The 15,806-nt window shown below is 32.7% G+C and overlaps 1 protein-coding gene across 1 annotated transcript in view; it reads right to left on the bottom strand.

Moving 5' to 3' along the window:
* Positions 1-4,613: 4,613 nt before the first annotated feature.
* LOC139517870 (mitochondrial fission regulator 2-like) overlaps positions 4,614-15,806 on the bottom strand; it is an 18,014-nt gene continuing 6,821 nt past the window's right edge. Inside the window, exons 6-9 of the mRNA XM_071309355.1 lie at positions 15,015-15,166; positions 13,981-14,102; positions 5,427-5,604; positions 4,614-4,890 (exon numbers count right to left, since the gene is read on the bottom strand). Coding sequence (XP_071165456.1) covers positions 4,807-4,890; positions 5,427-5,604; positions 13,981-14,102; positions 15,015-15,166 — 536 coding nt within the window. The 3' untranslated portion in view covers positions 4,614-4,806. The remainder of the gene's footprint in view (positions 4,891-5,426; positions 5,605-13,980; positions 14,103-15,014; positions 15,167-15,806) is intronic.

Raw genomic sequence — 15,806 nt, 5'->3', positions numbered from 1 at the left:
ATAGTTGACCTATTGCATATAGTATAAGAAAAAAGACCAAAACTCAAAAACTTAGTTTTGACCAGTGAACTATGAAAATGAGGTCAAGGTCAGATGACACCTGCCAGCTAGACATGTACACCTTACAATCATTCCATACACCAAATTTAGTAGACCTATTGCATACAGTATAAGAAAAACAGACCAAAACACAAAAACTTAACTATAACTACTGAACCATGAAAATGAGGTCAAGGTCAGATGACACCTGCCAGTTGGACATGTTCACCTTACAATCATTCCATACACTGAATGTACTAGACATATTGCTTATAGTATCTGAGATACGGACTTGACCGGACATGTTCACCTGACAATCATTCCATACACTGAATGTACTAGACATATTGCTTATAGTATCTGAAATATGGACTTGACCACCAAAACTTAACCTTGTTCACTGATCCATGAAATGAGGTCGAGGTCAAGTGAAAACTGTCTGACGGGCTTGAGGACCTTGCAAGGTATGCACATACCAAATATAGTTATCCTATTACTTATAATAAGAGAGAATTTAACATTACAAAAAATCTTAACTTTTTTTTCAAGTAGTCACTGAACCATTTATATAAGGTCAAGAACATTGGACATGTGACTGATGAAAACTTCGTTACATGAGACATCCATATACAAAGTATGAATCATCCAGGTCTTCCACCTTCTAAAATATAAAGCTTTTAAGAAGTTAGCTAATGTCGCAGCCGCTGGATCACTTATCCCTATGTCGAGCTTTCTGCAACAAAAGTTATTGTATTCTACAGGCAAAGTATTACATCAACTGCAAGCGTTTCATAAATTTTTGAAAAGACGGCTGGAGATATTAAAATATTTATATCTTTCTAAAGATAAACGCGAGTCATGTGTCGACAGATGGGGGGGGATTTATGGAAGTTATTTAATTAAATTTATTTTTGATATGATCATATATATTTAATGTATTCCAAAGTAATCTATACTGAGTTTTCACATCATTTACTTGTAAATTTTTACTATGTCTTATTCGTAAAATATCAATAGTGTAATGTTTATTAGTCGTTAAGGTTACAGTTGAGTAGAATCTTAGTGCAGAAAGAAGCGTTTTGTGGACTTAGACGTTTGGCGGGAAAACTAGTGGCTGGGTCGAAAGTTAAATGCTCCGTAAGGGTAACATTTAGAGAACACCCCTATCAAGTAAATAGTGGTATCAACCACGGATATATAAGAGATGAGAAACGGCACTTGAGGCTGTCTGTTGGCTGTCGATGAGCTGTCATCCTTCAACCAAGCGTACGTCGGATATATTAAGGGCTAAAAGAGCCTTGATATTCAGAGGACACTTTGTACTGGGTACAAAGTGGACGTACACGTTGACAGGATTGACATAGCAGACTGTCCCACTCGGAGGACAGGCTGTACCAGCCCGCACTGTCTGGTAGTGACAGACTATCCCACTCTCAGGACAAGCTGTACCAGCCCGCACTGTCTGTTAGTGACAGACTGTCCCTCTTGGAGGACAAGTTGTACCAGGCCAGGCTGCACTGTCTAGTAGTAACAGACTGTCCCATTCAGAGGACAAGCTGTACCAGCCACATTGTCTTATAGTGGCATAACGTCCCATTAGGAGGACAGGCTGTTATATTGTATAAACTTGTATATATAAGAGTTCATATTTACTTTGTATCGGCAAAGAACCCGTGTATGTATTTTGGTTCATTGTGTATAACATAGATAGTTGTAGTTTTTAGTATTGCCGTATTGTTTGTGGACAACTTGAATCCAAGTATTGACTGGAACAGACGTTTGAGATATAAACGCCTGGTTACACGTTACAATAGTATAACAATGCCATAACAATATCATGTTATTCACTTAAGTATTGTAAAAATGTATGTATGCACTGTACACCAAAAAGATCAATAAAAAAAAAAAATTGCAGTCTCAACAACAAAACTAGAGGCTCTAAAGAGCCTGTGTCGCTCACCTTGGTCTATGTGCATATTAAACAAAGGACACAAATGGAGTCATGACAAAATTGTATTTTGGTGATGGTGATGTGTTTGAAGTTTTTACTTTACTGAACATTCTTGCTTCTTACAATTATATCTATAATGAACTTTGCCCATTAGTAACAGAGAAAAATATTTGGTAAAAATTTACATAAATTTACCAAATTAATGAAAATTGTTAAAAATTGACTATCAAGGGCAATAACTCCTTAAGGGGTCAATTGACCATTTAGGTCATGTGGACTTATTTGTAGATCTTACTTTGATGAACATTATCGCTGTTTACAGTTTATCGCTATCTATAATAGTATTCAAGATAATAATCAAAAACAGCAAAATTTCTTTAAAAATTACCAATTGGAAGGCAGCAACCCAACAACCGGTTGTCCAATTCATTTGAATATTTCAGGGCAGATATATATTGACTTGATTAACAATTTAACTCCTTGTCAGATTTCCTCTAAATGATTTGGTTTCAGAGTTATAAGCAAAAAACTACATTTTACCCCTGTTCTATTTTTAGCCGTGGTGGCCATCTTGGTTGGATGGCCAGGTCATCGGACACATTTTTCAAACAAGGTACCTCAAAGATGATTGTGGCCAAGTTTGAATTAATTTGGCCCAGTAGTTTCAGAGGAGAAGATTTTTGTAAAAGATGACTTAAGATTTACGAAAAATGGTTAAAAATTGACTATACAGGGCAATAACTCCTAAAGGGGTCAACTGACCATTTCGGTTATGTTGACTTATTTGTAAATCTTACTTTGATGAACATTATTGCTGTTTACAGTTTATCTCTATCTATAATAATATTCAAGATAATAACCAAAAACAGCAAAATTTCCTAAAAATGACCAATTCAGGGGCAGCAACCCAACAACGGGTTGACCGATTCATCTGAAAATTTCCGGGCAGATAGATCTTGACCTGATAAACATATTTACTCCTTGTCAGATTTCCTCTAAATGCTTTGGTTTTTGAGTTATAAGCCAAAAACTGCATTTTACCCCTATGTTCTATTTTTAGCCGTGGCGGCCATCTTTGTAGGTTGACCGGGTCACGCCACACATTTTTTAAACTAGATACCCCAATGATGATTGTGGCCAAGTTTGGTTCAATTTGGCCCAGTAGTTTCAGAGGAGAAGATTTTTGTAAAAGTTAACGACGACGGACGACGGACGACGGACGACGGACGCAAAGTGATGGGAAAAGCTCACTTGGCGCTTCGGACCAGGTGAGCTAAAAATAAGATTTTAAGTCAGTTGGTGAAAAATGGTATAAACTCATAAAAAGTATCAGGATTCCAATTTTGTATGCCAAACATGCATTTTGTCTACCCTGTCACATTAATGACTCTTGAATCATAATGTTAAAAAACAGACCAAAAAACAAAAACTTAACACTGAGCAATGAACCATGAAAATGAAGTGAAGATCAAATTCAATCTGAGCGACTGACATATAGATCATAAAATATTTCCATACACCAAATATAGTTGACTTATTGCATATAGTATTAGATAAAAAGACCAAAACTCAAAAACTTAACTTTGACCCCTGAACCATGAAAATGAGGTCAAGGTCAGATAACACATACCAGCTAGACATGTACACCTTACAATCATTCCATACACCAAATATGGTAGACCTATTGCATACAGTATCTCAAAAACTTAACTGTAACCACTGAATCATGAAAATGAGGTCAAGGTCAGATGACACCTGCCAGTTGGACATGTACACCTTACAGTCCTTCCATACACCAAATATACCAGACCTATTGCTTATAGTATCTGAGATATGGACTTGACCACCAAAACTCAACCTTGTTCACTGATCCATGAAATGAGGTCGAGGTCAAGTGAAAACTGTATGACAGGCATGAGGACCTTGCAACATACCAAATATAGTTATCCTATTACTTATACTAAGAAAGAATTTCACATTACAAAATATCTTAACTTTTTTTTCAAGTAGTCACTGAACCATAAAAATGAGGTCAAGGACATTGGACATGTGACTGACGGAAACTTCGTAACTTGAGGCATCCATATAGAAAGTACGAAGCATCCAGGTCTTCCATCTTCTAAAATATAAAGCTTTTAAGAAGGTAGCTAACGCCGCCACCACCGCTGGAACACTATCCCTATGTCAAGCTTTCTGCAACAAAAGTTGCAGGCTCAACAAAAATGAGAGCAAGGACAATGGACACTTGTCAGATTGAAATTTTGTAACATAAGGTAAACTGATACTAGATATGAAGTATACAGATCTTCTATCTTATGAAATATAATGCTTTTTAATACAAATAGTTGAAGCTGTAGCCACATCATTAAAATCCCATTGTCTTGCAATCTGACTTTCATTGAAGGCTAGATAAAAAAAAAATCAACTTTTAATCTTTTAAATAAAATAAGAATTTTAAAGTGTTCAAAGGACACAATGTCATGACGTTGATAATATTTTCTATATTCAGTGAATGTTGAATTCAGTGTCAAATCAAAAACTCAAAAATTATTTATTGCAATTGTTAAACAACAGGATTAATTATTGTGGTTTTAGGAAATGTGGTACAAAAAATGCTGTCAGATATAAATAAAAGTTTTTATTTTTGTAAAATTTATCCTGTTGCAATCGCCACCCATATACTTAATTCTTGAATAGCCCTGTACATTCTCACATATAATAAGTAAAATATAATAGCAGTTTCTAAGGATATAATAAAAACAGTTTATTAAAATTGAGCACAATTGACAATATCACTGATAAAAACAATTCTTCATTCATAATCTAAGTGGTCCAGACAGTCTGTTCTTATCGTCAAACAACACAGATCTTTTCCTGATTCTTTTTTGTCCTTGTGCAATCTGAAAAAAATACATTGTCATTTTAATGAAAAATGTTTGTTTTCCTCAAAGACATGTAGTATAGCAATGAAATTATCAAACTTCAGCTTGATAAAAAAAGACAATTGTCTATATATTTCTCAAAAGAGAATAATTTATTCAGTGGTTTATGATTAAATGTCCAAAATTATCATCAAGAAATTTATTCCAATATTTGACTACTTTTATATAAATAACATTAGACATTCAAGACCATTCATGTTCATTTTTTACATCAATTAAAGGGGAGATAATTTCTGACTGTTTATGTCAAATTGCAGATTTCAATATACTTGACTAACATAACATGAGCAGCAGTACACAATGCCATAATAACTCCCTCATTGTAAATCATAGAGACAAAGAAAAGAAAAGTGGGACAGAAAGGGAAAGACAGATGGACTCCTCTATCACTATTATAGATATAATAAGAAGCCTGGTATCTAGTAAAAGAAATTTATCTTGCTTAATTACACACTCATGAAAACTTAACCAGATATGTACTTTATCCAACTTACATAAAATGGGCTATTCGACTCTGGAGAACTGAAATTAAAACTGTCATTTTCTTTATCAACATCTGGACTGTTGATTATTTGATTGGCAAATTTCTTTTTCAAAGCCTGAGCTATCACTGATGCAGGATCATTATTGGATTCTCGTCTTTTTGGTTTTAATGGTGTTCCGCCAGGAGACCTGTAAAGAGAAAACAAATCTGGAGCTATCACTAATGTCTCGACTACTTTTGCTTATAATCACAGGCCCAACAAAAATTAGGGAAAAAAAGCAATAAAAATATTCCTCTTGATACTATCTTTTGATTGTAAGAAGCTTCTGTTCAAGTTTGGTAAAAATCCAGAATAGTTTATGAATCTAATAATTGTTTTGAAAACTTTAACTGCAAACTGTATGTAATATTAACTGGAAGAAAAACTAAGGTCATTTATAAGTAAAATACTGATAAACAGGTATAAATTTTTAACAAAATTTTCTTCTAGATACTAACTTTTGATCATAAACAAGCTTCAGTCCAAGTTTGGTACAAATCCAGTATAGTATAAAAAAGTTATTAAAATTTAAAAAAAACTTTAACCACAGAGTGAATGTGTTGTATCTTCGCAGGAAAACCAAGTCCATTTATAAATAAAATATGGAAAAAATGGATTTTTCTAAAACAAAATTTACCTCTGGATACTATCTTATGATCATAAACAAGCTTCTGTCCAAGTTCGGTACAAATCCAGGAAAGTTTAAGAAATTTATTAAAATTTGAAAAACTTTAACCATAGAGTGAATGTAATGTTTCTCTGCAGAAAAACTAAGTCCATTTATAAGTAAAATAAAGAAAAACAGGATTTTGTTTTTTAACAAATTTAATTCTGGATACTATCTTATGATCATAAACAAGCTTCTGTTCCAAGTTGGTAGAAATGCAGACCATTTGAAGAAAGTTATTAAAATTTCAAAAACTTTAACCACAGAGTGAATATTTGTGGACGCCGTCGATGACTTTACTCGCTTTTTCAACTAAAGTCGAAGGCTGGACAAAAGTGAGGTGCACATTTTTACTCTATATATACATGTACCTACATTTTTTTAATGCTTTTGTATACAAGAGTGCACACACTGAAATGTCTCGCCTTCTTTACTAATCATTGATATTATGTTGATAGTCCTAAGTATAAAGCTTTATTATTATTATTTATTTATTTAGGTCGAGGTCAACTGAAAACTATCTGATGGGCATGAGGACCTTGCAAGGTACGCAGATACCAAATATAGTTATCCTGTAACTTATAACAAGAGAGAATTCAACATTACAAAAAAACTGAACCTTTTTTTCAAGTGGTCACTAAACCATATAAATGAGGTCAAGGACATTGGACATGTGACTGACAGAAACTTCATAACATAAGGCATCTATATACAAAGTATGAAGCATCCAGGTCTTCCACCTTCTAAAATATAAAGCTTTTAAGAAGTTAGCTAACGCCACCGCCGCCACTGCCGAATCACTATCCCTATTATGAGTTTTCTGCAACAAAAGTTGCAGGCTTGACAAAAACTGTAGGATAAGTTTAATTTAACTATGTACAAGGACTTTTTTTTATTTTATCTCCCATTTTTTTAACTAGAAAAATTAGAATTTGTGCTTTGATCACAAGAAGCTGTAAACTGTATGGAACTGAATGATTTCCACATAAATCTACTTTTATTTACAGTCGATTCCACTTAATTGCATACCGCTTAATAGCTTAATTCGGTTAATTGCATACTTTTCTCCTGCACAAAACCATTTCCCATTCATCTAATGTTAAATTGTACGGTTATATGCATAGCCCCATAAGTGGCATTTCAGTTAATTGCATAGAAAATAATCGCCAGCTAGATATGCTTAGTTAAAACTGACGAGATTTTTGACCAGAAACAGCAATTTGGTAAATATATTTTTCTTGAATGCATCATAATTTTTGATATTATTTCACATTTACTTCTGTGTCATTTAAATAAAGTTTTAAAACAGTTTTTTTCGTGTTTATATGATTATAAAAAAGGCCTTGATGTGTACACAGGTAAAGTTTCCCATATTCTATTTTAAGCCTCGAGGTCATAAAAATGTCAATCAGCTGATTGTTGTAAAATCACAACCATTCTATGATCTTCTATCTCAAAAGGTGTTAATTATTGATTGCATTTCAAACATTAATCATAGATTACATTTTGGGTGTATTTTTAAAACAATAACGACTGCTCATTATCGATCATTATCCAATGTGCAATCTCGTAATTTGGCTAGGGGTGGTCTACATTTATGTTAAATATTACAGGGCATTTATATATGGTTGAAGAATTTCATACATCAATCTTTCATTTTTAATATTTTTTTAAAAGAACATTAACTTAAAATTAAAAATCAATTGTTCAGAGAACAATTGAAGGTCTTTCCACTAGTAAAGATCTATTTTGATATTGAAATATGAAAAATCAGTTTAAAATGTTATTTCCTATGGCTTTATGATGTATTAATATGAATTTAAAGCAAAGATCAAAATCTAGAACGTCCTATTAACCTATGACCTTGACCTCAATTTCAAGGTAACAAACCAAGGACCTTAAATCAAAAGACCCTAGGTCTTTAATAAGTTTGGTTAATGAGTAATATCACTTTACGCGAAATTCTAAATGTAAGATAGGCAAAAACTCCCATTAATTGTCTGCGCATTCTTTCAACCAAAATATACAAGTAAGGACATGTTGCAACTAACAATTTATTGAAAATAATTTGTCAATATCTTATACGGTTTTTGAAATTAAATTGAAAATAAGCCAAAATCAAAATTAAGAATATAACCTTGACCTTTGACCTTGATCTATTTTATATTTTTTTGGACCAATGACCTCAAATCTAAAGACCCTATGTCTCTATCACTTATGGTTTACCATTTAGAAATGCATATCACTTAATTAAATGGAAAAGGGGGAATAACTCTCATATGGAGTCTCCGTAAAGCTTCGGTCCAAATGAATATCCTAATCCTGAAGATGTAACGAGCAATTTAGTAAAATAAATTTGTTGTAATCCTTAACGGTTGCGAAGGAGTAGTGGCCACAAGAAAAACAGTGTTTGGGGAGATAACTCTTATAACGTAAAGTATTTTGTTACGCAGTTGTAAATTTTTAAAGCGTATAAACTATACGACATCATATTCCAAATATCTAATCAACATCTTTTGAAACATCAATACTACGCAAGAAAAAATTTAGGCGGAAGAAAAAAAAAAAAAAATAATAATTAAAAACCAATTGTTCAGAGAACAATTGTAGGTCTTTCCATTAGTAAAGATCTATTTTGATATTGAAATATGAAAAATCAGTTTAAAATGTTAGTTTCTATGGCTTTATGATGTATTTATATGAATTTAAAGCAAAGGTCAAAATCTAGAACGTCATATTAACCTCTGACCTTGACCTCAATTTCAAGGTCACAAACCAAGGACCTTAAATCAAAAGACCCTAGGTCTTTAATATGTTTGGTTAATGAGTAATATCACTTAACGCGTAATTCTAAATGTAAGATGGGCAAAAACTCCCATTTATTGGCTGCGCACCCTTTCAACCAAAATATACAAGTAAGGACATGTCCCAACTAACAACTTATGAAAAATTATTTGTCGAAATCTCATACAGTATTTGAAAATAAGTGAAAATAAGCCAAAATCAAAATTTAGAATATGACCTTGACCTTTGACCTTGACCTCATTTTCATTTTTTGGGACCAAGTACCTCATATCTGAAGACCCTAGGTCTCTATCACTTATGGTTTACCATTTAGAAATGCATATCACTTAATTTAATGGAAAAGGGGTAATAACTCTCATATGGAGTCTCCATAAAGCTTCAGTCTAAATGAATATCCTAATCCTGATGATGTAACGAGCAATTAGGTAAAATAATTTTGTCGTAATCTTTTACGTTTGTGAAGGAGAAGTGGCCACAAGAAAAACAGTGTTTGGGGAGATAACTCTTACAACGTAAAGTATTTTGTTACGCGGTTGTAAATTTTTAAAGCGTATAAACTATACAATATCATATTTCAAATATCTAAGCGACATCTTATGAAACAACAAAACTACGCAAGAAAAAGATTTAGGCGGAAGAAGAAAAATAATAATTAAAAACCAATTGTTCAAAGAACAATTGAAGGTCTTTCCACAAGTAAAGATCTATTTTATTATCAAAATATTAAAAATCAATCAAAAATGTCAGTTCCTATGACTTTATAATGTATAAATATGAATTTAAAGCAAAGGTCATAATCTAGAACGTCCTATTAACCTTTGACCTTGACCTCAATTTCAAGGTCACCAACAAAGGACCACAAATAAAAAGACCCTAGGTCTGTAAAATGTATGGTTAATGAGTTATATCACTTTAGGCATGATTTTAAATATAAGATGGGCGAAAACTCTCATTTATTGTTTAGGCACCCTTCCAACCAAAATTTATAAGTTACAACATGTCGCAACTAACAATTTAGTAAAAATAATTTGTCGATATCTTTTAAGGTTTTTGAAAATAAGGAAAAATTAGCCAAAATCAAAATTTAAAATATGACCTTGACCTTTGACCTTGACCTCATTTTCATTTTTTTGGACCAAGGACCTCAAATCTAAAGACCCTTGGTCTCTTTCATTTATGGTTTACCAATTAGAAATGCATATCACTTAATTCAAATAAAAATGGGGAATAACTCTCATATGGAGTCTCCGTAAAGCTTCGGTCCAATGAATATCCTAATCCTTAAGATGTAACGAGCAATTTGGTAAAAAAAAATTGTCGTAATCTTTTATGGTTGCGAAGGAGTAGTGGCCACAAGAAAAACAGTGTTTGGGGAGATAACTCTTACAAGGTTAAGTATTTTGTTACGCAGTTGTCATTTTTCAAAGCGTATAAACTATACGATATCATATTCCAAATATCTAACCGACATCTTTTGAAACAACAAAACTACGCAAGAAAAAAATTTAGGCGGAAGAAGAAAAATAATAATTAAAAACCAATTGTTCAGAGAACAATTGAAGGTCTTTCCACTAGTAAAGAGCTATTTTGATATTGAAATATGAAAAATCAGTTTAAAATGTTAGTTCCTATGGCTTTATGATGTATTTATATGAATTTAAAGCAAAGGTCAAAATCTAGAACGTCCTTTTAACCTATGACCTTGACCTCAATTTCAAGGTCACAAACCAAGGACCTTAAATCATAAGACCCAAGGTCTTTAATATGTTTGGTTAATGAGTAATACCACTTTACGCGTAATTCTAAATGTAAGATGGACAAAAACTCCCATTTATTGTATGCGCACCCTTTCAACCAAAATATACAAGTAAGGACATGTCGCAACTAACAATTTAGTAAAAATAATTTGTCGATATCTTTTAAGGTTTTTGAAAATAAGTGAAAATAAGCCAAAATCAAATTTTAGAATATGACCTTGACCTTTGACCTTGACCTTATTTTCATTTTTTTGGACCAAGGATCTCAAATCAAGAGACCCTAGGTCTCTTATCACTTATGGTTTACCAGTTAGAAACGCATATCACCTATATCAAATACATAAGGGGGAATAACTCTCATATGGAGTCTCTGGATAGCTTCGGTCAAAATTAAAATCCTAATCCTGAAGATGTAACGAGCAATTTGGTAAAATAATTTAGTCGTAATCTTTTACGGTTGCGAAGGAGTAGTGGCCACAAGAAAAACAGTGATTGGGGAGATAACTCTTACAACGTAAAGTATTTTGTTACGCAGTTGTAAATTTTTAAAGCGTATAAACTATACGATATCATATTCCATATATCTAAGCGACAACTTATTAAACAACAATACTACGCAAGAAAAAAATTAGGCGGAAGAAAAAAAATAATAATTAAAAACCAATTGTTCAGAGAACAATTGTAGGTCTTTCCATTAGTAAAGATCTATTTTGATATTGAAATATGAAAAATCAGTTTAAAATGTAAGTTTCTATGGCTTTATGATGTATTTATATGAATTTAAAGCAAAGGTCAAAATCTAGAACGTCATATTAACTTCTGACCTTGACCTCAATTTCAAGGTCACAAACCAAGGACCTTAAATCAAAAGACCCTAGGTCTTTAATATGTTTGGTTAATGAGTAATATCACTTAACGCGTAATTCTAAATGTAAGATGGGCAAAAACTCCCATTTATTGGCTGCGCACCCTTTCAACCAAAATATACAAGAAAGGACATGTCGCAACTAACAATTTATGAAAAATTATTTGTCAATATGTCATACAGTATTTGAAAATAAGTGAAAATAAGCCAAAATCAAAATTTAGAATATGACCTTGACCTTTGACCTTGACCTCATTTTCATTTTTTGGGACCAAGTACCTCATATCTGAAGACCCTAGGTCTCTATCACTTATGGTTTACCATTTAGAAATGCATATCACTTAATTTAATGGAAAAGGGGGAATAACTCTCATATGGAGTCTCCGTAAAGCTTCGGTCCAAATGAATATCCTAATCCTGATGATGTAACGAGCAATTAGGTAAAATAATTTTGTCGTAATCTTTTATGGTTGCGAAGGAGTAGTGGCCACAAGAAAAACAGTGTTTGGGGAGATAACTCTTACAACGTAAAGTATTTTGTTACGTGGTTGTAAATTTTTAAAGCGTATAAACTATACAATATCATATTTTAAATATCTAAGCGACATCTTATGAAACAACAAAACTACGCAAGAAAAAAATTTAGGCGGAAGAAGAAAAATAATAATTAAAAACCAATTGTTCAGAGAACAATTGAAGGTCTTTCCACTAGTAAAGATCTATTTTGATATGGAAATATGAAAAATCAGTTTAAAATGTTAGTTCCTATGGCTTTATGATGTATTAATATCAATTTAAAGCAAAGGTCAAAATCTAGAACGTCCTATTAACCTATGACCTTGACCTCAATTTCAAGGTAACAAACCAAGGATCTTAAATCAAAAGACCCTAGGTCTTTAATATGTTTGGTTAAAGAGTAATATCACTTTACGGGTAAACCTAAATATAAGATGGGCAAAAACTCCCATTTATTATTTGCGCACCCTTTCAACCAAAATATACAAGTAAGGACATGTCGCAAATAACAATTTATGAAAAATTATTTGTTGATATGTCATACGGTATTTGAAAATCAGTGAAAATAAGCAAAAATCAAAATTTAGAACATGACCTTGACCTTTGACCTTGACCTCATTTTCATTTTTTTGGACCAAGGACCTCAAATCTGAAGACCCTAGGTTTCTATCACTTATGGTTTACCAGTTAGAAATGCATATTACTTATATCATTTACATAAGGGGAAATAACTCTCATATGGAGTCTCTGGAAAGCTTCGGTCCAAATGAATTGCCTAATCCTGAAGATGTAACGAGCAATTTGGTAAAATAAATTTGTCGTAATCTTTTACGGTTGCGAAGGAGTAGTGGCCACAAGAAAAACAGTGTTTGGGGAGATAACTCTTACAACGCAAAGTATTTGGTTACGCAGTTGTCAGTTTTAAAAGCGCATACACTTTACGATATCATATTCCAAATATCTAAGCGACATCTTTTGAAACATCAATACTACGCAAGAAAAAAATTAGGCGGAAGAAAAAAAAAAAAAAAAAAAATAATAATAATCAGAACAAATTCAATAGGTCTTTCCACGGAAAGGTGGAAAGACCTAATAATCAGAACAAATTCAATAGGTCTTTCCACGGAAAAGTGGAAAGACCTAATAATCAGAACAAAATCAATAGGTCTTTCCACGGAAAAGTGGAAAGACCTAATAATCAGAACAAATTCAATAGGTCTTTCCACGGAAAGGTGGAAAGACCTAATTATTATATTTTCTCACTTTCAACACTCGTGTCCAGCAAATAACCTGTGCAGGGCCCCATTACCTTAACTGCTTTGCATATACGAAACTAACGAGGTTAAAGTAACAGTGTTACATCACTGTTCGGTAAATACTGCATATTAAAGGCAGTTCATTACACATTTATTGTATCAAATGATTATAAACTGTGTAGCATTGTTCAACAGTTTGTTTTAATCAAAGTGTAACAATATAATTTGTACATCCAGGTCATAGAAACAAATCTATTTTTAGAACAATTTTATTTTCATATCTCAGGTAAAGGAAAAGTCGGTACATAAATAAACTAAAACTAAATATGTTTATAAACTTTATTGAAAGAATAAACAATGAAATAAAATGCATGACACTAGACAAATAACTTTTATTGGAATAAATAATCATTCAATATGTTGTAAGTGGATTATGGACGTTCATCTTTCTTCAGGATTTCCTTTACTGATTTGCACTATCGATGTTATTTGACGCCGTATTTTGGCATTTCAGATATAAGCATACTCCGCTTTATTGCATAATTTCGTCTGACAAATAGGCTATGCAAATAACCGGAATGTACTCTATTAACATATTTATATACTCCATTCAACTCATTGTTATAATTTGACAAAATATATTGTGTAAACTGGTTACCTTTGAATACTTTTCAGTTTGACACTTCCAAGACCTTTTAAGACATCTGTCAATGTGGCCTGTTTGGGGGGATTTTCAGGAGTACTATTTCTGTTGTCTTGTAATGTCTGTAGCACTATTGTCTGAAATTAGGAAAAAAAATATGTTCATGGGACACAGATCCACTTGAAAATATATGGTAAATTCATCAATTTTTCCATTTACAAAGGGACGTAACTCAAGAATCCTAATAATGACGTCACCTAAACTTTAAATATGATGTGTGTTAGGTAGTAGTAAGCATGGTTATAAACATAAAAGTAGAGAACAGAAATCAATTTAAAGACCCTTGTATTTATGTACAGACAGACAAAAGTAAACCTTAATGTGCTCTATGTCTGCAAAGGAGAAATTAATAAACATAACTTTTTATTTCTATCTTTTCCTTTTAGGGCCCCTAAAAGGAAAATATAAATTAGGGGGGAGCTATGCTTTATAGAAATATAGATTCCTACACTGCAACAAGTGTATTACAATATTTCTCCACTCGAGACAGTTAAATTATATTATTTAAAGCGTGAGGCTTGCCAAGCTCTTTAATTAACTAAAATTTAACTGCTGAGAGTGAAGAAATATCGTAATACACGAGTTATAGTGTAGGAATCTGTTTCTCTAATGATTTTTATCCTTTTTTTTCAAAGATTTTCAGAAACTTGTGGTCTTTATATGCGACGTCATCAGGCATGGTTGCCTTTTTTCATGACGTCACAATAGGAAAATTCAGAAGAAAACAAAACATTTAGACGTCATAATCAAATTTCGACTAATCATTTGCAGAGAACAGATTTTTCACTAGTGAGGAGAAATATTTTTCTCACACCAGTCAGGAAATGTGAAAATAGCACAAAAATTAGAGAATATAATTTCTTAAACTATATCACACCTTTTCCTGATAACTGCTCAGTTTCCCTTGTTCAAAGAAAATATGTTAACAGCATGGAGCTTTTTTCCTAGACATTATAATTTTATCAGTGGTGTAGACCGTAGTATTTTACCTGTTTATCTGTTTTAGTCTGAGTAACAATTGGTGTTGACTGTTTTGTTGCTGGGAGTGGTGGTGGTGGCGGAGGGGCTATCGGGCAAAGTGGTGGCACTGGTACATAATCCTCTGTTGATAACTTTTCTTCTTGGAAAGACTGTGGAGGTACTGTAAATAATATAACATAAATAATTTTATTTCAGAATTATACATAGATAAGGCCAAAAATAAAATATTGTTTGTTTCCCCTCACCTGACCGACCCGGTAAAATCACCACGACCCGAAAAATTTTATTGGTAATTCTTGTCCACTATTTTTGTTGTTGCTATGTTGGTTATTAGTGATATCTTTCAGATGCTGTAGTCAATGAGCGTTGGGTTTTGGTGATACCTTTCCGATGCTGTAGTCAACGAGCGTTTTAAATCAAGGTATTTTTGCATTGAAGGGTCTACATGATTCGGAATCAAGGAAAACAAACAAAATGCTTTGCCACACGATTTGTTTGTGCAAGGGTGATCTTTTTTTGAAAATAAAAAAAACTGAAGCATCTTTCAACCCGCTGAGTGCATCTTGATTAGATTTGTGTCTAACCTCTGTTCCTGTTTAAAGGATAAAATCTTAAAGACTTTGAGTAAAAACGGTCTGACTCGTGCTTTAAAATCTATCTACTTTGTCTTTGAACAGGTTGGGCACAAGTCAGGAAATGTGGGATACATGTATTCCCTGCTTTCAGGGAACGTCCCTGTTTTCTGGTGTAAAAAAAACCCAGTATGAATGGGATTTCCTTTTTCAATTTATGGCATGAAA

This window comes from Mytilus edulis, chromosome 1, assembly GCF_963676685.1.
Source record: "Mytilus edulis chromosome 1, xbMytEdul2.2, whole genome shotgun sequence".
In the NCBI taxonomy this organism is placed as follows: domain Eukaryota; kingdom Metazoa; phylum Mollusca; class Bivalvia; order Mytilida; family Mytilidae; genus Mytilus; species Mytilus edulis.
This window is presented reverse-complemented; position numbering and strand designations above follow the sequence as displayed.